Here is a 26,501-nt window from a genome sequence, read left to right on the forward strand (position 1 = left end):
TCAAAAGACACAGTCCTATCCATCCTAATGTTTAAAACTGCACCCTGACGATTCAAACCCAAAAGAATTACCTGAGGAAGAACTTTTGACCATTTTAATTATGCAAGAAGAACCCAAAAGGTATAAACCGAGGAGATTAAAACAAGTTTTAAACCTATGTTAGTACCTAGAAGAGAACTTTAACACCTTACAATTGCCTTGTTGTCTCTCACTACTCTTTCTACAAAACTTCTCTTTCTCTTTGACCTCACTTCCTTCTCCTTTTTCTATTATTTCTTCTCACTCAGTACCTTATCTCTAAACTTCTCATCTAACCTTCTAACTATAAATCTTTAATCCTTCTTCCCCAATTATTTCATCCACTGCCTAAGTCTTATTTCTCAGTCACTTCTCCGTAGGTGTCTCTCCATTGAAAAAAAATAGTGCTTGGAAAATGATCTATTCCACGAGGTAGAGGTTAGAACCAAGAAATTGTCACCTTTCCTGTGAAGACATGATGTAAAAAGTATTATATTGTCAATCAATCTGGGAATCATTAAAAGCAAAAAGGGTTCCAGATAACATTTTCACATCTCTGCAAACTCGATGAAATATTTCCCAGCTGGAATACCTCATGCAATTCTCGCATCACATTTCAGGAAAGACTTGAGGCTCTGAAGAAGTTACATAACAGATTATAAGAATGGTTCCAGGGAAGCAGGGTTACAGCTATTTGATAGACTGGAGAAACTGAAATTGTTCAGTTTAAAAGGCTAAGAAGAGATTTGAATCATAGAATATATACAGTGTGGAAGCAGGCCATTCAGCCCATTGAGTCCACACTAACTCTCTGAAGATTATCTCTTACTCTACCTCATCCCTGTAACCCTGCACTTTCCCTGGCTAATTCACCTAGGTGGAAGTGGGGACTGCAGATTAGAGTTGAGATTTGAGTGGTGCTGGGAAAGCACAGCAGGTCAGGCAGCATCCGAGGAGCAGGAAAATCGATGTTTAGGGCAAACGCCCTACATCAGGAATCCACCTAACCTGCACATCCCTGGACATTATAGGGCAATTCAGCATGGTCCATCCACCTAACCTGCACATCTTTGGACTGTGGGAGGGAACCGGAGGAAATCCCATACACTGACACAGAAGAACATGCAAACAATACACAGACCAAAAGTGAAATCGAACCCGGATCTCTAGCGCGGTGAGGGCTAACAACAAAGCCACCGTGCCACCCAAATTTGATGGAGGTGTTTAAATTTATTTGAGTACTGTGAGCAGATCTGGGCACCATACCTTAGGTAGGATAGATTGGCCTTGGAGGTAGGTTTATGAGAATGATATCGGACCTCAGGGGTAAAGTTAGGTGGAGAGATTATACAAATTAGGCCTGTTTTTCTTTAGAATTTAGGAGGTTAAGAGGTAATCTAATTGAGGTCTTCAAGATAACAACACAAAAATCCAGGATAGATAAAGAGAAACTATTTCCATAGGTTGGGGAATCCAGAAGCAGGGACATAGTCAGAGAATTAGGGCCAGGCCATAGAGCAAAGATGTTAGGAAGCTCCTCTACACACAAGGAGTGGTAGATATTTGGAACTCTTTCCCACGAATGGCAGTGGATGCTGGATCAGTTGTTAATTTTAAATCTGAGGTATATATATATACATACTTCCATTAAACAAAGGGATATGGACTAAAGGCAGATGTATGTCGTTAGATCACAGATCAACCATGATCTCATTGAATGGCGGAACAGGCTCAATGGGCCGAAAGGCCTACTTCTGTTCCTGTGTACCTACAAAGGCAGTGAATAAAGACAAACTGTTTATAATGGTTAATAATTATCAGACACACACTTAAGTAAGTTGGCAAATGAAGTAGAGAGCACTGGAGGAAAACACAATGAGTAGTTGGGCTTTAGAATGCAATGCCTGGGAGAGTGTGAATATTCATGCAGTGGTAGCTTTCAAAGGGGAAATGGATAAATATTTGAAGGAGAAAGAAAATGCAGGGATATGTGGAAAGTGCAGGGAGTGGAGTGAATGAGCTTGCTGTTTGAATGTGATATTGCAGTCCTGAGCTTTTCAATGGTTCTGTGAGCCCATTAGCTGCCTGACGAAGGTGTTCCAAATGCTTGTACTTTCAAATAAACTTGGTGTCGTGTGATTTTTATCTATGAATATTGTCATTAAAAAGACAACTGGACATTTCATGATGGAAGCTTGTACTTCAGAGAAGAACAAACCATTTTAATGATCCTGCTCCTCGGATCCTGCCCGAACTGCTGTGCTTTTCCAGCACCACTCTAATCCATTTTAATGATTTAGGTTGAGGATAAATAGAGTGTTGAGGGATTAATATTTATATTTATTTATGATAAGGGAAGGAATAAACTCAGCTAAAAATCCACAACCGTTGTTTTCTTGTTGCATTTTTGCCCACTTAAAGTGGCGTCTCTCCTTGTCATTTCCTTCTGTGATTTGTTAGAATATGGAGTTCACTGCTTGTTAAAGGAAAGAGATGTTAAAGAGCTAATACCGAACCCACAAAATGCTGGATATGCTTGGGATTATTTGAATGAAAGATAATCAACATGAATCATTAAACTCACCTTTTGTTCCACAGCTGCTGCCCGGCTTACTCATCGTTTCAACATTTTCTGTTTTTATTTCAAATATCTAGCTGTTAATAATCTCGGATGAAGTGTTGAACTCAAATGACAGCTTCCATTTATACAGCATCATTAAAATAATCACCTGTTCCATACGACCACTGGGGATAACGCACTGGATGCCAAATCCCACTATTCCCAGAATTATCTGAAGATTTGAAGATTTGATCATTGTACAAAGGCTAATGTACCTATCTGTGCCAATACAAATGAAGAAAAAAGACAGACCAGGTTTATGTACTTAACTCAAATTAATATTTATCACAAAGAGAAGGTGATAGCCCAATGATATTATTGCTTGACTGTTTATCCAGTAACCTGTGTAATGTCTGGGGTGACCCAGATTTGAATCCTCCCATGGCTCATAGTGGAATTTGAGTTTGAATTCATTAAAAATCTGGAATTAAGGGTTTAATGATGACCAGTGTCAGGGAAGACGAATATTCACTGACATTATTCAGGGAAGGAAATCTGCTGTTCTTACTTGGTCTGGCCTATATGTGACTCCAGGAAAAAGTGAGGACTGCAGATGCTGGAGATCAGAGTCGAGAGTGTGGTGCTGTAAAAGCACAGCAGGTCAGGCAGCATCCGAGGAGCAGGAGAATTGACATTTCTGATGAAGGGCTTATGCCCAAAACGTCGATTCTCCGGCTCCTCGGATGCTGCCTGATCTGCTGTGCTTTTCCAGAACCACACTCTCAACTACACGTGACTGCAGACCAATTAGGGATTAGCATTAAATACTGGCCTAGCCAGCAATGCCCTCATCCCATGAATGAATGAAAAGGAAATGAAATACTTGCCTGTTTTAAGCTCCTGTGACATAGCTTCAGTTGCTTTACCATGTTAATCATATAAATCCAAATCATGGTTATTAATGGGGCGGCATGGTGGCTCAGTGGTTAGCACTGCTGCCTCACAGTGCCAGGGACCCAGGTTCAATTCCCGCCTCAGGCAACCGTCTGTGTAGAGTTTGCACATTCTCCCCGTGTTTGTGCAGGTTTCCTCCGGGTGCTCCAGTTTCTTTCTGCAGCACAAAGATGTGCAAGTCAGGTGAACTGGCCGTGCTAAAATTGCCTATAGTACTAGGTGCATTAGTCAGGGGTAAATGTAGGGAGTGGGACTTGGTGGATTGCTCTTCGGAGGGTTGGTGTGGACTGGTTGGGCCGAAGGGCTTGTTTCCACACTGTAGGGAATCTAAAAAAAAAGTGAAAGTAAGGAAGAAAAATGAATAAGTCTTTACTCGTCCCTGAGCTAGTAATCTGGGGGTTGCAGCCTAGTGCTCTGGGAACATAATTCTAATCCTATTTTGTCCACTGGTACAACTTAAATTCAGTTAAAAAAATCTAGCATTGAAACCCAATGTCAATAATGGTGATCATGAAACCATCATCAGTTGTCATAAAAACCCATCTATTTTACTAATATCCCTCAGGGAAGGAAATCTGCCATCCTCACCTGGTCGGGCCTACATGTGACTCCAGATCCACCGTAGTGACTCTTAGCTGCTCTCTGGACAATTAAGGATCGGCAATAAAAGCTGCCTAGCCAGTGATGTCCACAATCCCATTAATGAAATCTTTTAAAAGAATCTGGTCTGTGGATATACAACAATGAACTTAAAACACCCTTACAAAGCATTCCCTATATACACATGCAGAGAAAAAATATTGGTGTAATGGATGGAGTGAAAAACTGGGAAGGCTGTTTACTGGCCCCTATCCATGTGATTCACTGAAATGATCTTTCTGCTTGCCAGAGTTCACTATTCTTCAATCTCTCTTCTCCCATACCTTTCACCTTTGTTTACAAGAAGCACAGAGTGATTACTTCACAAATGATCAAGTCTCTAATATGTGGGTTAGAAGTGACAGTTTACATCAACTTGTGGGAGAGATAACTGATTTTCTTCAGGTTTCAGGTATTGTCTACAGCAGAGGGACCACCACCACCTCTTCCTGAGGTCCGAAGACTCCTGGAAATCTCCTTCATACCCACAAGCTGTTCAACTACCCAATCAGATTGCTGTTGGCAGGTAGATGGACTTTGTCAGCCACAGCTGGCCATTAGATACTTGCTTCCAGTTGAATCTCATTTCAGAAATGCCCCTATGGTGTTAGCTGTTGGAGCCAAACTCCTGAACAAGACAGCAGTGTAACCACCACTTACAATGAGGTTCACTAACTTCTTTTTAAAAAGTGCAGTAACTCCTTCCACAATGCTTGATTTTAAAATGGTCTTTACTTTCATTTCTACAAACAAAAACTACAGTCAAATAAAGGACACTGCCTTTACACAAGGCATTCCACATCAATGCTGTCAAACAGCATTTGACACTGAACCACAATATAAAGGACAGTGACTGTGCATGTGGACAGTGAGGTGTTTTAAGAAGCATCTTACAGGAGAGAATAGACTTAAAGAGGAGACAAGATTCAAGGAGAGAGTTCCAGCGCTAAAGGCTCCTTCAAGTCATAATAAATCTGTCATTGATTGAGTGGAGGCCAGAATAGGAGAGTGTGAACATCTCAGAGTCCTGAAGATCTGAATAAAGTTACTGAGCTTGGGAGTGGTGAAGCTATGGGGCATTGAAAAGTCAGAGAGAAACACAGCATGAAACAGACCTTTCATCCTTGCTGACCAGATATCTTAAATTAATCTAGTCCCATTTGTCAATATTGGTCCCATATCCCTCTGAACCCTTCCTGTTCATACACCCATCCAGGTGCCTTTTAAATGTTGTAATTGTACCAGCCTCCACCACTTCCTCTGGCAGCTCATTCCATATACATACCACCTTCTGCATGAAAAACTTGCCCTTTAATTCCCCTTTAAATCATTCCCCTCTCACCTTAAACCCATGACCTCTAGTTTTGGACTCCATCCTACCCTGGGAAGAAGGATAAAAGTTATTGAAATGCAAGTGTTCCTGGACAGGGAGTCAATGTATAGAGTCACAGAGTCATAGTAATGTACAGCACAGAAACAGATCCTTCAGTCCAACTTGTCCATGCCAACCAGATATCCCAAACTAATTTAGTCCCACTTGCCAGTACTTGGCCCATATTCCTCTAAACTCTTCCTAATAATGTACCTATCCAGAAGCCTTTTAAATGTTGTAATTGTACCAGCCTCTACCACTTCCTCTGGCAGCTCATTCCCTACACGTACCACCCTCTGCGTGAAAACGTTTCCCCTTAGGTCCCTTTTAAATCCATTTTGTCAGCTCGTTGGACTGGAGTCAGGATCTAGGCTATAGTGCTTCAGGGAAGGAAGCTGCCATCTTTACCCAGTCTACATGTGACTCTAGACCCACAGCAATGTGGTTGACTCTTAACTGCCCTCTGGGCAATTAGGACCAAGCAATAAATGCTGACCTGCTCAGCAACACCCGCAGCCCGTGAATGAATGTCAAATAAAGACCGACTCTGTGTTACTGATACTGCATGATGGAGGGATTGGCCTGGAGAGCATTGCAATGGCCTGGACCAGAGGTCAGATGGTGGTCTGCCTCAGCACTGTCCAGTCACCCAGGGAGAGGCTGGGAGTAGGTGACTGAGGAATAGAGTCTGTGCTGACCACTGACAACCACCTCAGCAAAAGCTATCCAGAGGAAAATTCCTCATGGATAAGGAAGCAATGACAAAGCAAGATAGAGGATGTGACAGATGTGGTGGAGAACTGGACATTCAGTCTGTTTTATGATTTCAGAAAAGATACAGTCACAATATAAATAATTTCAACAATTGAACCCAAAGGGAGAGGATGAACAGGCTGGGGCTGTTTTCCCTGGAGCATCGGAAGCTGAGGGGTGACCTCATAGAGGTTTATAAAATCATGAGGGGCATGGATAGGGTAAATAGACAAGGTCTTTTCCCTGGGGTGGGGGAGTCCAGAACTAGAGGGGCATAGGTATAGGGTGAGAGGGGAAAGATTGAAAAGGGACCAAAGGGGCAACTTTTTCACGCAGAGGGTGGTGCGTGTAGGGAATGAGCTGCCAGAGGAAGTGGCGGAGGCTGGTACAACATTGAAAAAGCATCTGGATGGCTATCTGGATAGGAAGGGTTTAGAGGGATATGGGCCAAGTGCTGGCAAATGGGACTAGATTGATTTAGAACATAGAGTCTAGATTACAGTGGTGCTGGAAAAGCACAGTAGGTCAGGCAGCATCTGAGGAGCAGAAAAATTGGCATTTTGGGCAAAAGCCCTTCATCAGGAATGGAGGCAGGGAGCCTCCAGGGTGGAGATAAATGGGAGGGATAAATTCCTGGTGAAGGGTTTTTTTCCCCGAAATGTCGATTTTCCTGCTCTTCGGATGCTGCCTGACCTGCTGTGCTTTTCCAGCACCACTCTAATCTAAACTCTGGTTTCCAGCATCTCGCACTACTCACTTTTGCTGAGTTGACTTAGAACACAGAACAGTCCAAGCCTTCGGCCCTCGACGTTGTGCCGACCTTTTATCCAACTTTTATATCAGACTAACCGACATGCCCTTCATCGTACTCTCTTCCATGTGCCTATCCAAGAGTGGAAGATAGTACAATGAATTGATTTCGGATAGCTGGTCAGCATGGACGAGTTGGACTGAAGGGTCTGATTCCGTGTTGTACAGCTCTATGACATGATTCGGAGACGCCGGTGTTGGACTCGGGTGGACAAAGTTAAAAATCACACAACACCAGGTTATCGTCCAACAGGTTTGTTTGGAAGCACTAGCTTTTGGAGCGACAACCACCTGATGAAGGAGCAGCACTCCGAAAGCTAGTGCTTCCAAATAAACCTGTTGGACGATAACCAGGTGTTGTGTTATTTTTAACTTACTGCTATGACACTAATGACTTTTAGATTAGATTAGATTCCCGACAATGTGGAAACAGACTCTGTGGGCCCAACAAGTCTACACCGACCCTCCGAAGAGTAACCCACCCCCCTGACTCATCACAACTTAACATGGCCAATTCACCTGACCTGCACATCTTTGGAATTGACAGTATTATTACCAAAACAGAAAAATGCTGGAGAATCTCAGCAGGTCTGTGGCGAGAAAGCAGAGAAGGGTCACTGGACTGGAAACGTTAATTCCGCTCTGCCTTCACAGATGCTGCCAGATCTGATGAGATTTTTCAGGAATTCCTGTGCCCGCGGTTATTCCCCTACATTATGATTTCAGAACAACCTTGAAATATATTTATGGACATAAATCTTGGAAAAAGGCACCGTGACAATGTTGCATGGAATTGCAATGTTTGCAGATTCAATCTTGCATCTCCCGGAAAGGGAATGCGAACCGTTTTGATGCTTTGCAAGTTTCTGCAGCGACCCATTCCCTCCGCTAGTTGGTCGGGTTTTTCAAGCGGGGCTGGGACACTACCGGTGGTCTGTGTAACCCCGGGACAGCCGAGCGCTGGGACGATGAGGAATGCCGGGCGATATGCAGTCAGTAAGGGAACTGTACAGGCTCCTGGGCTTCCCCAGAGGTAAGTTTCTGTCTCCCCTTCCACCGCCCAGCCCGGAGACTGTGGATCCCATCGGGGCCTCCCGTACTCCCATTGAGAACCCTCCTAATACCAGCTGCAAATCCTCCCCGATTGATACTGCAAGGCCTGGCATTGATGAGAAAAGAGAGACAGAAAAAAAAAGTTAACTTTGTTTAAAGTTTGGACCTCTCTCCTCCCCACTCGACCTTCGCCCTGTAAATGCTTGGAATTACTTTGAAAGTGCCTAACCAGGCGAATATTGAAGGAAGTTGTGATGCCGAAAGATTTGTTCTTTTATTCCCTTTTTAACTAACTGTGCTGTCAGTTCTAATCAGCGCCATTGTTGAGTTATTTGTAATATATATATATTTCTTAAATGGAAAATGCCTTGTTTTCTGTACAGACTAGTTGTATTTCCTGCGGTGTAGCCCATCTGCAAGTAGTTTTCAAGCGATCAGCGCTGTTAAAGGGTATTGTTCCCGATGTAAATTGTTCACTGTTTCCATGTCGTTAACACGTCTGTCTCTTGAAGCTTTCTGAATCTAAAAAGCTATTTTTCCACGCGGTAGTATTGACCTGCGGGCAAAAAATGTTCAGCTGTTCTAAGCACAGCAAGATCCCAGGGATGAGGTGAGGTCACTGGCTGACTGTGCTGGGGTTGATGTAGCAGTGGTTGTCTCTGACACTTCCAAGTGCTGTAGAATCTGCAGCGTGCCCTGCTATGTGTTGGTATCTCCTGTGAAATATGGAGACTTTGACCAGTGCTGCACAGCCTGACTCCAACGTTCAGATGTCAGTCTAAAAGGATTCGCTCAAATCTTTTGGAGTAAGGTTCAGAAACCTACATTGTTCTGACTTGAGGGAAGCTCAAGTGTGGTAATATGACAGGCAAATTCTCCACACTTGGTTTGGATGTTGTCTGGGTAAATTAGAACAATTAATCTCTCTCCACTTTTTCTCTCCTTTCACTTCACCTGCCTGGTGCTTAAATTGTAGAATTCTTTCCTTGAATTGATCTGTCTGTTGTTACTCTCTAAGAGATTCCTTATATCATACTTCACTTGCCACGCTTTTGCTCAACTGTCCTAATATTTATATTTTAGCCTTGTTCTCTCAGGAAAGATATGACTGTAGAGGAAGGACAAGTGGGACTTGCTCCCAGGGCAGTGGTGCTGTCCTATGAAGAGAGATTGGGAAAACTGGGACTCGAGAGTTTTGATGAATGAGAGGTGATTTTACTGAAACCTCCAAAATACTTAAAGGGTTAGACAGATTAAATGCAGGGAAGATGTTTCGCCTAATTGGTGACTCTAGAATCAGGGAGCACAGTTTAAAAATAAGGGAAATGCCATTTGGGTGTGAGATGAGGAGAGTTTGTTTTACTCAAGATTGCGAACCCTGAGAATTTACAGAGGGCAGTGGACAATGTCTAAGGTAGATATTGATAGATTTTTGATTACCAGTTGTGTACAGGATATGAATCATAGAATCCCTACAGTGTAGAAGCAGGCCATTTGACCCATTGTGTCCACACTGACCCTCGAAGGAGTATCCCATCCTATCTCTGCATTTCTCATGGTTAACCCACCTAGCCTGCACACTGGGCAATTGAACATGGCCAGTCCACCTAACCTGCACATCTTTGGACTGTGGGAGGAAACCAGAGCAGCTGGAGGAAACCCATGCAGACACGGGGAGAATGTGCAAATTCCACACAGACAGTCACCTGAGGGTGGAATTAAACCTGGATCCCTAGCGCTGTGAGGTAGCAGTGCTAACCACTGAGCCACTGTGTGCCCCACGGGATGGAGTGAGCAAAAAGCATTGAAGCTTTTGATTTTTAATCGTATTGAATGGCAGGGCAGGCTTGATGGGCTGAATGGCCTACTCCTGTTTCTATGCAGTCCAGTGTCAGATTTAGTTAATTATGCTCCTGACAAGCAGCTTCAAGTATCTTAGGTGGTATGTAAATGAAAGCTGTTGTTGTATTAGATAGAGCACACACTGTTTAAGTAATTGTTGTAAAGCTCATTGGATCGGTGTGTTAATATCTTTAAATTATCAGTGCGAATATGTAGACTCTCAGGAGGCTCAGTTCCTGACCATATCAACATGCAGAAAGGTGATAGCCCAGTGGTAATTTCCAACAGATGAGCAATATAGAGGCCCAGGTTAATAATCCCACCCTGACAGCCGGTGATATTTAAATTCAAGCTAATTTCACTTATGATGGCCGTGACAGCTGTCATTATCAAGTGTGAAAGCATCATCAGGAAATCTACCGTCCTTGCCCAGTCTAGCCTACATGTGACTCCAGACCCACAGTAATGTGGGTCCCAATAGCTGCCCCCTGAAATGTTCACATCAAGCGCAGTTACCGATGGGTGAAATACTGGCCTTGCCAGTGATGCCCACATCATACAAACAAATAAAGAAAATAAAACGCAACCAACCCAAATGCAGTCCTGAGACCTAATAGAGCTCAGTTCTGATTATATCCCAAAGTGATTTTGATGGTCCATTTGTGGCTGGCTTTGTGTCAATCTGAGGTCAACAATGAGATTGATGTATGGCAATGACTATATACTGCATTGTAAACAGTAATTGTGTTTTAAGGAGCAATTTAATGTTGTGGGATTTTGTAGAATCAACAGCTTTGTTGTTTTGATACATGTTGAGAATTGTAAAGTTGTTACTGGTGTAGATATATACACCATGCAGATTATGCTGGATGCTTTTTTATTTAGTGGTTTTATGCTAAGATAACTGTGTAATAATTTAGCTTCGGGCTTAAAATGTATATTCCTTCATTTGCCAGAGATTAAATGAAGCACTAACAAGTGATATATTTGGGTAAACTAGAATATAGAGCTGGATTTCCTGTTGGAAATTATACATTTTCCCAGATCATGTGCATGTAAAGATTCATCATGTTTTGGGAAGGATGGGTGGTCACTTCATGGGTGTGGTCATTGATGCTAAGCTCTGCATGTAGCGCTTCTGTAACACCAACTGCACATCCTACATCACTATAAATTACAACTTGTTCAAAGTTCAACTGCCCATACTGTGGTATGCTTGCCCGTCACTCCCTGACCTACATTGGCTTTCAATCATTCAATGTATTAAATTTCAAATTGACTTCAATTACCTGCATGGGCTTGACTCAGTTGATAATTACACTTCCTCATCCTCTCAACATGACCTTCAGCCCTCTGGCTCTACATTGAGTGTTTCCCCATCTTTTCACTCTATTATCTGTGGAAGAATCTTTAGCTCCTTTGTGAGGGACATTCACCCCAAATCCATCCTCCCTACTTCTCCTTCCCCTTAAAAACAACCTTGAAACATTATTACTATTGTAATTTACCTTTTTACAGGGTATGAGCATTGTTGGTTAGGCTGGCACATATTGCACTTATTATCCTTGCGAAGGTGGTTGTGAGCTGCCTTCTTGCATCATTGCAGTCCATGCATTGCAGAGTTAAAAATCACACAACACCAGGTTATAGTCGAACAGGTTTACGTTGGACTGTAATCTGGTGTCGTATGATTTCTAACTTTGTCCACCCCAGTCCAACATTGGCACTCCACATTATGTTTTGCAGATAGACCTACAATTTCCTGAGGGAGAAAGTTCCAAGACATTGACCTGGTAACACTGATTAAATATGTTTCCAAGTCAGGATGGTGAGTGGCTTGGAGGAGAACTTGAGGGGGTGGTGTTCTCATGTATTTGCTGCCCATGTCCTTCTAGATGGAAGTGGTTGTGAATTTGGAGGGTGCTGTTGGAGGAGCCTTGGTGAATTTCTGCAGTCTATTTTGTAGATAGTACACACTGCTGCTACTAAATGTTGGTGGTGGAGGGAATGAATGCTTGTGGATGTGGTACCAATCAAGCGGGTTGCTTTGTCCTGGATAGTGTCGAACTGCTTGAGTATTGTTGGGGCTGCACCCATCCGGGCAAGTGGGAGCTAAGAGGTGAGTTACTGAAGAATTCCATATCTCTGACAGTATGTAAATGACTGATCCAAATCAGTTTCTGGTCAATAGTAACCCCCCAGAATGAAAAAAGGAACGACCTTAACTAATCATGCGTCCTAAGGGTCTCATTACAGTTTTGCATGCATTTGTTTTCTCTCTCTCTCTCTCTCCTTGTAATGCAGCTGAGATGTTCTTGCATGGTAAAGTCATTCAATAAATGCAAGTCTGTTTTGGGGCTGGTAGTCATTGAAACTACCTGGGGTGTTCCTCCTCCTGCAACTTCCCATCAGCTCATTGCACGGGATGGTTTTCGTCCAGGGACATGTCTAACAACCTTCCAGCTCAGCACTGTCCTCATGACCTGTCCATCTCCCTTCCCATCTATCCGCTCCACCCTCCTCTCTGACCTATCCCCTCCATCCCCACCCCCATCCACCTATTGTACTCTTTGCTACCTTCTCCCCAGGCCCCCTCCCCATTTATCTCTCCACCCTGGAGGCTTCCTGCCTCTATTCCTGCTGAAGGGCTTTTGCCTGAAACGTCGATTTTCCTGCTGCTCGGATGCTGCCTGACCTGCTGTGCTTTTCCAGCACCACTCTGATCTAATCTCCACCCTGTTTGGCCATAGGTTGCTCGTTTGAAGTAAACCCCATGCTCATTGTTGGAGGGGACCTTGTCAGTTTGGATAAGCCTTTCTCTGTCCAATTATCGGATCGATTATCGGTTATTAGATTATTGCTCATCACCCGGGTACCCAGTGCTTCGTTCATAGAATCCCTACAGTCCATTTGTCCCATCAAGTCCACATCAACTCTCCAAACAGCATCCCATCCTGTAACCCTGTATTTCCCATGGCCAATTCACGTGACCTGCACATCTTTGGACTGTGTTAGGGAACCCATACAGACACAGGGAGAATGTGCAAACTCCACACAGTCACCCGAAGGTGGGATTGAACCAACGTCCCTGGCGCTGTAAGGCAGCAGTGCTAACCACTGAGCCACTGTGCCACCCAATCATCATCTTATTTCTTTTGGACCGCTATTGTGGAACAACTTCACTTCATTGTTACAGTTAAACCTACAAAGCTATGAAAATTGCTCCCTCAAACCATCGCATAAACCATTAAAGGAGGATCACTAGTTGATACATCACCTTGTCTCTCAATCAACAACAACGATGGAGGAAGAAAATTGCTTCGCCCTGCATTAGCTGCATGACATAATGGAGATTCAAAGCTCTGATTCAGAATGATGAGAGTAAACACCTCTTTGATTATATTCAATTGAACTGCAGATAGAGAAGACCATTTGGATTTATTGCAGTAAATATTCCATGTTGTGCGAAGCATCATGGTTTGTTACTGAGACAGCAAACCCTGTATATTTATATAGCACCTTTAACATAATGAAACCTCTCAAGCTGCTTCACAGATTTACAAAATGAGACATGAAACTGAGCCATGTGGGATATTAGGTGAGATGATACAAAAGATGGTGGGTTTTAAGGAGTGTTCTAAAGGAGGAAGGAGGAGAGAACTGGGAAGCACAGGGAGGAATTCCAGAGCTTCAGACCTCGGGAAAGCGCGGTGGCAAAACAGGAACGAAATGAGGCCAGAATTATTTGCAGCGGAATGCTTCAGTGCATTAATGAGGTGCCACAATTTCAACATAGATGGGACTTGACCTCTTGCTTGTTGACATAGCAGTGACATGATCGTGATTCAGATTCGATAGCACAAGTTGCAACATTCTCAAGGCAAGTGACCTGTCTGTGTGATGTTGTAAGAATTTGTCTACCAGAAAACTAAATTTAACTTTACCAGGAGGTAGGTAGTCATCACTAAAGTAGAGTGGGAGCAGAGTGGACTCGCTTCATGTAGTGTGCGATTGGGATGGGGGGGGGGCACCGTAGAGATAGACACCGTAAGACTATGACAGAGACATGTTTGGTCATTTCTCTTCACTTGACCAAATTACTTGTCATAAATTTGTTGGTGGTACATTTGGCAAAAGTTGAGACTGTTTAGTAAACTTTGTATCAAAAAAGATAGTGTCTCTTTTGAAGTGGCTAGCCATTGTTACGACGAGTGTTGAAGTATTTTTAAAGTGTATTGAGTGTGAATGTTCCACTTTGTGGAATAGTTTACTCATGCTGTTGTTCCTGCTCGGTTTTTCAGGGTGCATTTACACTGACACTTGGTGTCTAAGGAAACAGGAAAGATGTTTCTAATCTGAAGTTGCTGATCTTAATATTGAGTCCAGAACGTTGGAAAGCGTCCAGTCAAAAGATGATGTGGTGTTCTTTGAGATATTAGATAATGGAGGTTTTGAAACCAAGGGCCAAAAGCTTATGTTGAGAAAAGAGTGAAGGCAATAAGTTTGAGGGATGTAACTCAATAAAACGTCACCCTGGATTACGTTTCAATTGCTGGAGCTGAGCCTTCTCGCTTGACTCTGAGCTGAGGTGAAAGCAGAGGTTATGTTGGCAAAATTTAACAAATCTGATCGTTGAGATGTTGGGACACAGTTATCAGGATGTATCTCCTATCAACTCACATCTCGGTCTGTTTCCTTTAGCAATTCTTTCACAATGTTGGAGATTTTTCCAGAAATACTCAATAAACAGCATTTAAAGCTAGTCAGCATCTTTGACATGTGATTAAATGGAATGGCTGTTTGTGTACAGCACATTGGCCAAACTGTATGAATGCCAGTGTACACGTCAGAAGTGTTTAATTCCATTACAGCAGTGAGTGCATTTCAAAAATAAGTCACTGTTTGTAAAGAGCTTTGGCTCATCCCGTGGCTGTGTCTAATAAGTGCTCTATTGCTTTCTTGTCCATTGCTCACCTCTTTTTACACTGGACTTGAATGTCTTTTCTTTAGAAAGCTTCACAATGTAGAGATTCTCAAACCTTTTAGTCTTTGGGGTCAAAGACCCCTTGGATATCCTATCGGTTTTATCCCCTTCCAGTTACTAGGGGAGGTGATGGCTTAGTGGTATTAGTGCTGGGCTGGTATTAATCCAGAGACCTAAGTATTCTGGGGACCTGGGTTCAAATCCCACCATGCAGATGGTGGAATTTGAATTCAATGCAATTAGGAATCCATTGGTAATCAGCAATGGTTTACTGGTAATCTCGGGGTTGGGGGGAAGAAAAACCATCCAGTTCACTAACGCCCTTTCAGGGAGAAAGCTGCCATCACTATCTGGGCTAGCCCATGTGTTACTCCAGACCCACAGTGACGTGGATTGACTTCTAACTGCCCCCTTTGCAATAAATGCTGGCCCAGCCAATGATGCTCTCATCAAAACAAAAAAATCCTTATTGCAAAACAATTTGAGTGTAATGGGAGCTGTATTTTTGATATGGTTTACATGCATATTTTAATTGAAATATCATAAATAAAGTCTTTCATGCCGGAAACAAATTGGAAACATTTTTATATTACAAACATTAATGTTGCAAGAGAGCATTTCTTTGAAACATCCTCGTATGCATTATAAGATCATCGTTGTCTCCTGAGAATCTAAGTTTTCTATTGGTCAAATAAAACCAATGGTATGTAACACACGAGCATATGAATTTACAGCAAGACCTGCTCACTCACCCCCACTCTCCCATTCAATAATATTGTGGTTGAACTGATTACTATATGTTCCTACATAGCCCTATTAACCTTTCAATGCAAACACCTCCACAGCTCCCTTTGAATCTTGTATGTTTCAATAAGGTCACCTCTTATTCTTTTAAATTCTAATAAGTACAGTCTGAACCTACTCAACATCTCCTCTCCCACTGCAACTCCCAGGTACTCTCTCCCCACCCCCACCCTCCTCTAGCTTATCTCTCCACGCTTCAGGCTCACTGCCTTTATTCCTGATGAAGGGCTTTTGCCCGAAACGTCGATTTCGCTGCTCGTTGGATGCTGCCTGAACTGCTGTGCTCTTCCAGCACCACCAATCCAGTATTTGGTTTTCAGCATCTGCAGTCATTGTTTTTACCATCTCCTCATAAAACAGTCTATCCATCTGGGGTCAGCTGAGTGAACTTTCTTTGGATTATTTCCAAAGCCAGTTATCTATCTTCAGATAAGACGTGCAGAGCTGTTCACTATATTCCAGGTATGGGCTTGTATAGTTGAGAGTGTAGTGCTGGGAAAGCACAGCAAGTCAGGCAGCATCCAAGGAGCAGGAAAATCGACGTTTCGAGCATAAGGTCTTCATCAGGAATGAGGCTTGTGGGCTGGGGGGGTGGGGCTGGGGGGGGGGGGGGTAAAGTTAGCTGGGAATGTAATAGGTAGATGGAGGCAGTGGGGGTAATGGTGATAGGTCGGAGAGGAAGGTGGAGTGGATAGATGGGAAAGATGGTGGACAGGTCAAGAGTGCAATGCCGAGCTGGAGGTTGGGACTGGGATAATGTGGGGGAAGGGCAAATAAGGAAACTGGTGAAATCCACATTACTCCCGTGTGGTCTCAGGGTCTCAAGACGAAAGATGAGGTGTTCTTCCTCCAGATGACAGGTAGTTAGGGAGTGGCAATGGAGGAGGCCCAGGACCTGCATGTCCTTGGTGCAATGGGAGGGGTGTTGAAGTGGTCAGTCAAGGGGTGGTGGGGTTGGTTGGTATTGGTGTCCCAGAGATGTTCTTTGAAATGATCCTCAAGTTGGCATCCTGTCGCCCCAATGTAGAGGAGACCGCATTGGGTGTAACAGATACAGGAGGTGACATTAGTGGAGGTACATGTACATTTCTGTTGGATGCGGAAAGATCCTCTACACTGGGGACCCGATGTAGCCTCCTCTGCTTGCGGATCATTTCAGAGAACATCTCTGGGACACCGGCACCAACCAACCCCACCGCCCCGTGGCTGAACACTTCAACTCCCCCTCCCATTTCCCCAAGGACATGCAGCTCTTGGAACTCCTCCACCACCAAACCCTACCCACCCGACGTCTGGAGGAAGAACGCCTCATCTTCCGCCTTGGGACCCTGCAACCACATGGGAGTAATGTGGATTTCACCAGTTTCCTTGTTTCTCTCCTCCCACCTTATCCCAGTCTCAAGCCTCCAACTCAGCACCGCCCTCTTGACCTGTCATTACCTTTCCCACTCCATCTGCTCCTCATCCGTCCACCACCTTCTCCCTCACCTTCATCTAACTATTGCATTCTCAGCTACATTCCCCCCAGGCCCACCCCTCCCATTTATCTCTCAGCCCCCGGCCCACAAGCCTCATTCCTGATGAACAGTTGATTCTCCTGCTCCTCAGATGCTGCCTGACCTGCTGTGCTTTTCCAGCTCCACACTCTCAACTCTGATCTCCAGCATCTACAGCCCTCACTTTCTTCTAAGTGGCCTTGTATCGTCCTGGAAAGATTTACCTACTTTTTCATACCTCACCTGTTTGAAATAACCCTATGCTTCACTATGTTATGAAAATAAAGACTTTTTTGTGTGACTTCTGTGACCTCTTTCATGACCTGTGTCTTAAAGAACATTACAGCCAATGAAGTGCTTTTGAAGTTTAATCACACATTTTTTCATGTGGTTTTATGCCAAAATCCATGAGTCTATGTTCATGGTAGTCTGGTCAAAGACAAGTTGAGGTCACAAACTGTCTTCAGAACTGGGCGCAGAGATCCCAGACTCTCATCTTAGTGTTACATTATTAGAAGAGTATTCCATAAACACCAGGACTAGTACTAGTCAGTCTATTCCACATGCTTATCTGCACTTGTTTTACTGAGGTCTCTGGACTAACAGTCCGCTGATAACACCACGAAGCCATCACCTTTCCTATGATTGAAAGGGGATAAGACCAATAGGATATCTATGGTGTCTTTAGCTTCAGAGACACAGAAGCTTCAGAATCTCAACACTGTGAAGCTTTCTAAAATCTCAAAGTGACGCACCATGATTCTGTCTTCATCTCCAGTTGTTTCTGTCTTCTCTCTTAACTCCTCCCACATTGTACTACTTATGCACATTGAGGAGCAGCTCTGTGACATAATTGCAATGTTGTTTCAGTGTCTGAAAGCCCTTCCACAATATTCATTGCTGTAATGTAGGGTACACAGCAGCCAATTTGTACACTTCAAGCTCCACAGACCGCAGTGGGATAACCAGATAACGTATTTTGATGGATGGTGATAGAAGGATATCTATTGACCAGGGCATAGGAAGAACCCATCTACCTTTCTTCAAAATATGATGAGGAAGTGCCTGTGTTGGACTAGGGTGGACAAAGTTAAAAATCACACAACACCAGGTCCAACAGGTTTATTTGGAAGCACTAGCTTTTGGACTAGATTAATGTCTATTTACTAGTTATATCTCTGTAAGACCGGCCTGTGCACATGCACAAAGCCTGAGCTGATCAAGGTTTCTACAATAGTGATGTCATTTAAATATATGCCAACTGTATCGATTTGGGGAGGACTGGGCTAAGACTTATGTTATGAAGAGTAGATATTAGGTTGGACTCTTTGCCATAATGACCACATTTAATGAATAAAATCTGAAAGAGCTGTAAGTCAGAAACAAGGGTGGCACGGTGGCTCAGTGGTTAGCACTGCTGCCTCACAGCGCCAGTGACCCGGGTTCAATTCCTGTCTCGGGTGACTGCCTGTGTGGAGCTTGCACATTCTCCCAGTGTCTCTGTGGGTTTTCTCTGGGTGCTCCGGTTTCCTCCCACAGTCCAAAGATGTGAGGTCAGGTGAATTGGCCAGGCTAAATTGCCCGTAGTGTTAGGTGCATTAATCAGGGGTAAATAATGGGTAGGGAATGAATTTGGGTGGGTTACTCTGGAGGGTCGGCGTGGACTCGTTGAGCCGAAGGGCCTGTTTCTATGCTGTAGGGAAGCTAATCTAATCTAATTTAAAAACAGAAGTTGCTGGAAAAGCTCAGCAGGTCTGGAAGCATCTGTGAAGAGAAATCAGAGTTAACTCAGTTCTGAGGAAGGGTCACCAGACCCAAAATGTTAACTTTAATTTCTCTTCACAGATGCTGCCAGACCTGTTGAACTTTTCCAGAAAATCTGTTTTTAAGACCATATTTGGTTGAATTCATACTTCACCATCTTCCATGGTGGGTTTTGAACAGTGTCCCCAGAGCCTCTGGCTGTATGAGTCTGTATGAGTCCAACAAATGGCCACAAAGCCAATACCTGGTCCTGGAGTGCAGTTTGGATTTGAAGCCACAACCTTCTGACTCAGAGATGAGAGTGCTTCCAGCTGAGTCACAGGAAGAACACTGATCCAAACGCAAATGCCTCTCTCCAGCTGTTTGGCCGTTTCAATTAAGTGGATGACTTCATTTGATCCGTCGTATGGGAATTAAAATTACATGATGAGAAGATTCAGCTTGCCTTCTGAATGTTGGTACTTCCATTTGACATTCCTTGTGGTAGCTTCTGACTAAATGTTTTTGGTTTGATGTGATAAATTAGCAGGTAGATGGTTGTAAATGTGACTGGCTGACTGTGTGATTATTTCATCGCAAGGCATTTAGCAAACAATGGAAAAGATAGGGAAGGGTTGGATTATCTAAAATGAACATACAATATTAACAGGATATATTCATGGTGCCTTGTTTCTATTCTATCTACCACCCTGGATTGCCTGGGAGAGGGAGGAAAAAAACAAGAACTTGCATTTATATAGCACCTTTAACATCACAAAATTCCCAAGTGCTTAACAGGAGCTCTGAGAAACAAAATTTGTAACTGAACCACATTTGAGTGGTTAGAGCAGATGATTAAAAACTTATTCAAAGAATATGAGATGTCTGGTCAGCACAAATGAGTTGAACTGAAGGGTCTGTTTCTGTACTGTATGACTTTATCAGTGAGCTTTAGCATGGAAGGGTTGACTAGCAGAATTCTAGAGTTTGGGGCCTAGGCAGCTGAAGGCAGGGTCGTGAACAATGGAATTATTAAATTCAAGATGGGCAAGAGGTCAGGTTGGGAGGAGAGCAAGTATTAGAGGAGTGTAGTGCTGAAGGAGATGACAGAAGGTGGGATCAAAACCCAGGAAAGGAAGATTAAAAAACAATTCAATGCAATCTCTTTGGATGGTCATTGTTAGTCCAGGATCCTACATGGACCCTGGTTTAAATACACAGATTACCCCTGCCTTGCACAAGGCAATCCTTAACCTCAGCTAGTACAAGAGCTAACACTCCTCTGATGTGCAGTGAACAATGCTTCATTCCCTTATTGTCTGAGGAAAGTACAAACTACTTAATATCCAACTCAGTTCTACCCTTTGTAGTCTGTAATTGTGAGTCCTCATCCTTCCTAATAGGTTCAGTTGAAAAAGTCATCACATCCCTTATTATTTTGTAAACGTTGATCAGATCAGCCTTTGTAAATGTTGAGAGGTCCAGAACTTCGTACCTATCTGCATAAGTGAGATGTGATGAGTATACTGTCTTCCCAAAGCCCGTCTACCATCTATAAAACTCAAGTCAGGAGTGTTTGGGGATATTAGGAGACAGTGAGGACTGCAGATGCTGGAGATCAGAGTTGAGAGTGTGGTGCTGGAAAAGCACAGCAGGTCAGGCAGCACCGGAGGAGCAGGAAAATTGATGTTTCGGGCCGGAGCCCTTCATCAGGAATATTTTGGGATATTCCCCACTTGTCTGGAGGAGTGCCGCTCCAACAATGCTTGTGAAGTTTATTCGGGACAAGGTTTGATTGGCATCCCATCCACCAACTTACATCCAGTACAGCAGTGTGTACCATTTACAAGATGCACTGCAGCAATTCACCAAGAGTCATAGAGATGTATAGCACGGAACAGACCTCTTGGTCCAACTTGTCCATGGTGACCAGATATCCTAACCTAATCTAGTCTCATTTGCCAGCACTTGGCTCATATCCCTCTAAACCCTTCCTCTTCATATACCCATCCAGGTGCCTTAGTCCTTAGAAAGCATCTTCAAAACCCACAATCTGTACCACCTTCTATTCATTCAGGGGATTGAGGGCATCACTGGCTAGGCAAGCATTTATTCCCATCCCTAATTGCCCACAGGGCAGTTAAGAGTCAACCACATTGCTGTGGGTCTGGAGTCACATGTAGGCCAGACCAGGTAAGGATGGCAGTTTCCTTCCCTAAAGGACATTAGTAACCCAACAATTGGCATGGTGATCATTAGACTCATAATTCCCACTGAATTCAAATTCCATCATCTGCCATGGCAGGATTTGAACACAGGTTCTCCAGAGCATTACCTGGGCCTCTGGATTAACAGCCCAATGATAATACCACTCAGCCATCACCTCTATACCCAGTGGGATGCACCTAGGAGCACCACCACCTGCAGATTCTTCCCTTTAAGTGACACACCCTTCAGAACGATATCTCTATTTCTTCACTGTTACTGAGTCAATATCCTGAAAGTCTCTCCCTCAGAGCACTGCAATGTCTTTACGGTCCAGTGCTGCAGCAATTAAAACGGCAGCACAGCATCACTTTCTCCACAGCAATTAAAGATAGACAGTAAATGCTGACCTAGCCAGCAACACCCACGTCACATGAATTAATAACAAACAGACTTAACATTTAGATCTGCCCTTGAACGTATCTCTGTTTTTCTCAGCTGAGTACTGGGCCAAGTCCTTCAAGACATACTTACATACACCTACAGTTTAGTATCCTCATGCACTTTATTGAGTTTACAAAAAGAGATATATAAGTGCAAAAGTGAAAGAATTGCGGATGCTGTAAATCAGAAACAAAAACAGAAATTGTTGGGAAAGCTCAGCAGGTCTGGCAGAATCTGTGAAGAGAAATTCAGAGTTAATGTTTCGGGTCAGGTGACCCCTCCTCAGAACTAGACCTGAAATGTTAACTCTGAGTTCTCTCCACGGAAGCTGCCAGACCTACTGAGCTTTTCCAGCAATTTCTGTTTTTGTTTATTTCCTCCTTACCTTGTAAATCGCGATGTGCAGTGATCAGAACCGAGATTTTAGCATTTTGTTAAGAACTCTACTGTGAAAGTTCCTGGATGCAGTCGGAGAAATCACGAGGTCCCCAGGGAGCAGCAGGACCTATCGGAATATATGAGTATACAGTTTGAATTTATTTTAGTTCCGATTTTTCTTCAGTTCCTGAAGGCAGTCGGAGAGATCATGAGGTTACATATTTGAGTGGTTGCTTTACCGAAACACTACTCAGGTAGTGTCTCCCACCCATCCTCCACCTCGAACCTAAAAAAAGGTTCTGTATGTCGGTTGGTAAAGTGACAAATGTTTCCTTTCATTTTTTTTCTGGCAGTCTATTTGGGAATTCAGAATAGTGGGAATGGATGTTAGGGCAGTTGGATGTTCCTCCTGCAGTGTGTGGGAGGTAAGGGTCACCTCTAGTGTCCCTGCTGACCTCATTTGTGGGAAGTGTACCCAACTCCAGCTCCTCGAGAACTGTGTTAGGGAACTGGAGCTGGAGCTGAATGAACTTCGGATCATTCGGGAGGCAGAGGGGGTTATTGAGAGGAGTTACAGGGAGGTAGTCACTCCACAGCCACATAAAGAAGGTAGGTTACCATCAGAGTAGGAAAGGGAACCAGCAGGCAGTGCAGGGATCTCCTGTGGTGATTCCCCTCAACAACAAGTAGAGCGTTTTGGATACTGCTGGGGGGGATGACTTACCAGGGGTAAGCAATGGGGCACAGGTCTCTGGCGCAGAGTCTGTCCCTGTCGCTCAGAGGGGAAGGGGGAAGAGGAGCAGAGCTTTAGTCACTGGGGACTCCATAGTAAGGGGGACAGACAGGAGATCTTATGAGAACGAGAGAGATTCATGATTGGTGTGTTGCCTCCCAGGTGCCAGGGTTTGTGATGTCTCTGATCGTGTTTTTGGGAGCCTTGAAGGGGAGGGAGAGCAGCCCCAAGCCGTGTTCCACATAGGCACCAACGACATAAGTAGGAAGAAAGGTGGGGATTTAAGGCGGAAATTCAGGGAGCTAGGGTGGAAGCTTAGAGCTAGAACATACAGAGTTGTTATCTCTGGTTTGTTGCCCGTGCCATGTGCTAGTGAAGTGAGGGACAGGGAGGGAGCGGAGCTGAACGCGTAGCTGCAGGGATGGTCCAGGAGGGAGGGTTTTGGATTCTTGGATAATTGGAGCTCTTTCTGGGGAAGGTGGGATCTCTACAAACAGGATGGTCTTCACCTGAACCAGAAGGATACCAATATTCTGAGGAGGGGAAATTTGCTATTGCTCTCCGGGGGGGGGGGTTTAAATTAATGCAGCAGGGGGATGGGAACCTGAATTGTAGTTCCAGTGTACAGGAGGTTGAGGGTAGTGAGGTCAGGAATAGGTTTACAAGGTCGCGAGAGGGCACTGGCAATCAGGGTTTTGGTTGGAAATGCCAGGAGCATCCAGAATAAGGTGGGTGAACTTGCAGCATGAGTTGGTACCTCAGATTTCAATGTTGTGGCCATTTTAGAGACATGGTTAGAGGAGGGACAGGAATGGTTGTTGCAGATTCCGGGTTTTAGATGTTTCAGCAAGAACGGAGAAGATGGTAAAAGAGGCGGGATGTGGCATTGTTAATCAAGGGTAATATTACAGCAGCTGAGAGAACATTTGAGGACTCATCCACTGAGGTCGTTTAGGCTGAGGTTAGAAACAGGAAAGGAGAGGTCACCCTGATGGGGATTTTCTCCAGGCCTCCGAATTGTCCCAGGGATGTAGAGGAAAGGATAGCAAAGACGATTCTCGATAGGAGCGAGAGTAATAGGATAGTTGTTATGGGGTGAAAAATGTGTTGCTGGAAACACGCAGCAGGTCAGGCAGCATCCAGGGAGCAGGAGAATCGACGTTTCGGGCATAAGCTTATGAAGAAGGGCTTATGCCCGAAACCCGATTCTCTTGCTCCTTGGATGCTGCCTGACCTGCTGCACGTTTCCAGCAACACATTTTTCAGCTCTGATCTCCAGCATCTGCAGTCCTCACTTTCTCCTAGTTGTTATGGGGGACTTTAACTTCCCCAATATTGACTGGGAATACAATAGTTCAGGTAGTTTAGATGGGTCAGTTTTTGTTCAATGTATGCAGGAGGGTTTTCTGACACAGTATGTAGACAGGCCAATAAGGGGCGATGCCATATTGGATTTGGTACTGGGGAATGAACCTGGCCAGGTGTTAGATTTGGAGGTAGGTGAGCACTTTGGTGATAGAGACCACAATTTGGTTATGTTTACAATAGCAATGGTCAGGGATTGGGATATACCACAGGGAAAGAGGCATAACTGGGGAAAAGGCAATTATGATGCGATTAGGCAAGATTTAGGATTTGTAGAATGGGGAAGGAAACTGCAGGGGATGGACATACTTGAAATGTGGAGCTTATTCAAGGAACAGCTACTGCAAGTCCTTGATGAGTATATACCTATCAGGCAGGGAGATAGTTGTCGAGAGAGGGAGCCATGGTTTATTAAACAAGTTGAAGCTCTTGTCAAGAGGAGGAAGGCTTATGTGAGGATGAGGTGTGAAGGCTCAGTTAGGGAGGTTGAGAGTTATATGTTAGCCAGAAAAGATCTAAAGAGAGGGCTAAGAAGAGCCAGGAGGGAACATGAGAAGTTGTTGGTGGATAGGATCAAGGAAAACCCTAAGCCCTTCTATAGGATATCAGGAATAAAAGAATAGCTACAGTAAGATTAGGGCCATTCAAAGATAGTAATGGCAAGTTGTATGTGGAATCTGAAGACATGGGGAAACGCTTAATAAATATTTTTATCAGTATTCACATTGGGAAAGGGCAATGTTAATGAGATTACAGAGATACAGGTGACTAGATTAGATGGGATTAAGGTTGACAAAGAGAAGGTTTTAACAATTTTGGAAGATCTGAAAATAGATAAGACCCCAGGGCCGGATGGGATTTATCCTTGGATTCTCTAGGAAGCCAGGGAAGAGATTGCAGAGCCTTTGGCTTTGATCTTTATGTCATTATTGTTGACAGGAGCAGTGCCAGAAGACTGGAGGATAGCAAATGTTGTTCCCTTATTGAAGAGGGGGAGTCGGGACATTCCTGGTAATTATAGGCCAGTGAGCCTTACTTCAGTTGTGGGTAAGGTGTTGGAAAAGGTTATAAGAGATAGGATTTATAATCATCGGGAAAGGAATAATTTGAATAGGGATAGTCAACACAGTTTTGTGAAGAGTAGGTCGTGCATCAGTAACCTTATTGAGTTCTTTGAGAAGGTGACAAAACAGGTGGGTGAAGGTAAAGCGGTTGACATGGTGTATATGGATTTCAGTAAGGTGTTTGATAAGGTTCCACACAGTAGGCTATTGCACAAAATACGGAGTTTCGGGATTGAAGGTGATTTAGCGGGTTGGATCAGAAATTGGCCAGCTGAAAGAAGACAGAGGGTGGTTGTTGATGGGAAATGTTCATCCTGGAGCTCAGTTACCAGTGGTGTGCTGCAAGGATTTGTTTTGGGGCCACTGCTGTTTGTTATTTTCATAAATAACGTGGGCGTAGAAGGATGGGTTAGTAAATTTGCAGATGACATTAAGGTAGGCAGAGTTGTGGATAGTGCTGAAGGATGTTGTGGGTTACAGAAGAACATTGATAAGCTGCAGAGCTGGGCTGAGAAGTGGCAAATGGAATTTAATGCGGAAAGGTGTGAGGTAGTTCACTTCAGAAGAAGTAACAGGAATGCAGAGCACTGGGCTAATAGTAAAATTCTTGGCAGTGTAGATGAACAGAGAGATCTTGGTGTCCAGGTGCATAAATCCCTGGAAGTTCCCACCCAGGTTGAGAAGGTTGTTAAGAAGGTATATGGTGTGTTGGTGTTTATTGGTAGCGGGATTGAGTTTCAGAGCCATGAGGTCATGCTTCAGCTGTACATGACACTGGTAAGGCCGCATCTGGAGTATTGCGGGCAGTTCTGGTCACCGCATTATAGGAAGGATGTGGAAGCTTTGGAATGGGTTCGGAGGAGATTTACTAGGATATTGCCTGGTATGGAGGGAAGGTCTTACAAGGAAAGGCTGAGGGAACTGAGGCTGTTTTCGTTGGAGAGAAGAAGGCTGAGAAGTGACTTAATTGAGACACATAAGATAATCAGAGGGTTAGATAGGGTGGACAGTGAGAGCCTTTTTCCTCGGATGGTGAAGGGTAACCTGAGGGTAGATGGCTTTAAATTGAGGGGTGATAGATTTAGGACAGGTATTAGGGGTAGTTTCTTCACTCAGAGAGTAGTAGGGGTGTGGAATGGCCTGCCTGCAACAGTAGTAGCCTCACCGACGTTAAAGGTATTTAAACGGGCATTGGACACACACATGGATAATAATGGAACAGTGTAGATTAGATGGGCATCAGATTAACTTCACAGGTCGGTGCAACATCGTGGGCCAAAGGGC

The 26,501-nt window shown here is 44.0% G+C and overlaps 1 protein-coding gene across 3 annotated transcripts in view; it reads left to right on the top strand.

The window, feature by feature from the left end:
- Positions 1 to 7,991: 7,991 nt before the first annotated feature.
- LOC140463333 (uncharacterized) overlaps positions 7,992 to 26,501 on the top strand; it is a 150,830-nt gene continuing 132,320 nt past the window's right edge. For all 3 annotated transcript variants that reach the window (XR_011954659.1, XM_072557139.1, XM_072557140.1), the window contains exon 1: positions 7,992 to 8,139. Coding sequence is in view for 2 of the 3 variants with exons in the window: in XM_072557139.1 (XP_072413240.1) it covers positions 8,082 to 8,139 (58 nt within the window). In the remaining variant the exon portion in view is untranslated. The remainder of the gene's footprint in view (positions 8,140 to 26,501) is intronic.

Source organism: Chiloscyllium punctatum, chromosome 38, assembly GCF_047496795.1.
Source record: "Chiloscyllium punctatum isolate Juve2018m chromosome 38, sChiPun1.3, whole genome shotgun sequence".
Classification (NCBI taxonomy): domain Eukaryota; kingdom Metazoa; phylum Chordata; class Chondrichthyes; order Orectolobiformes; family Hemiscylliidae; genus Chiloscyllium; species Chiloscyllium punctatum.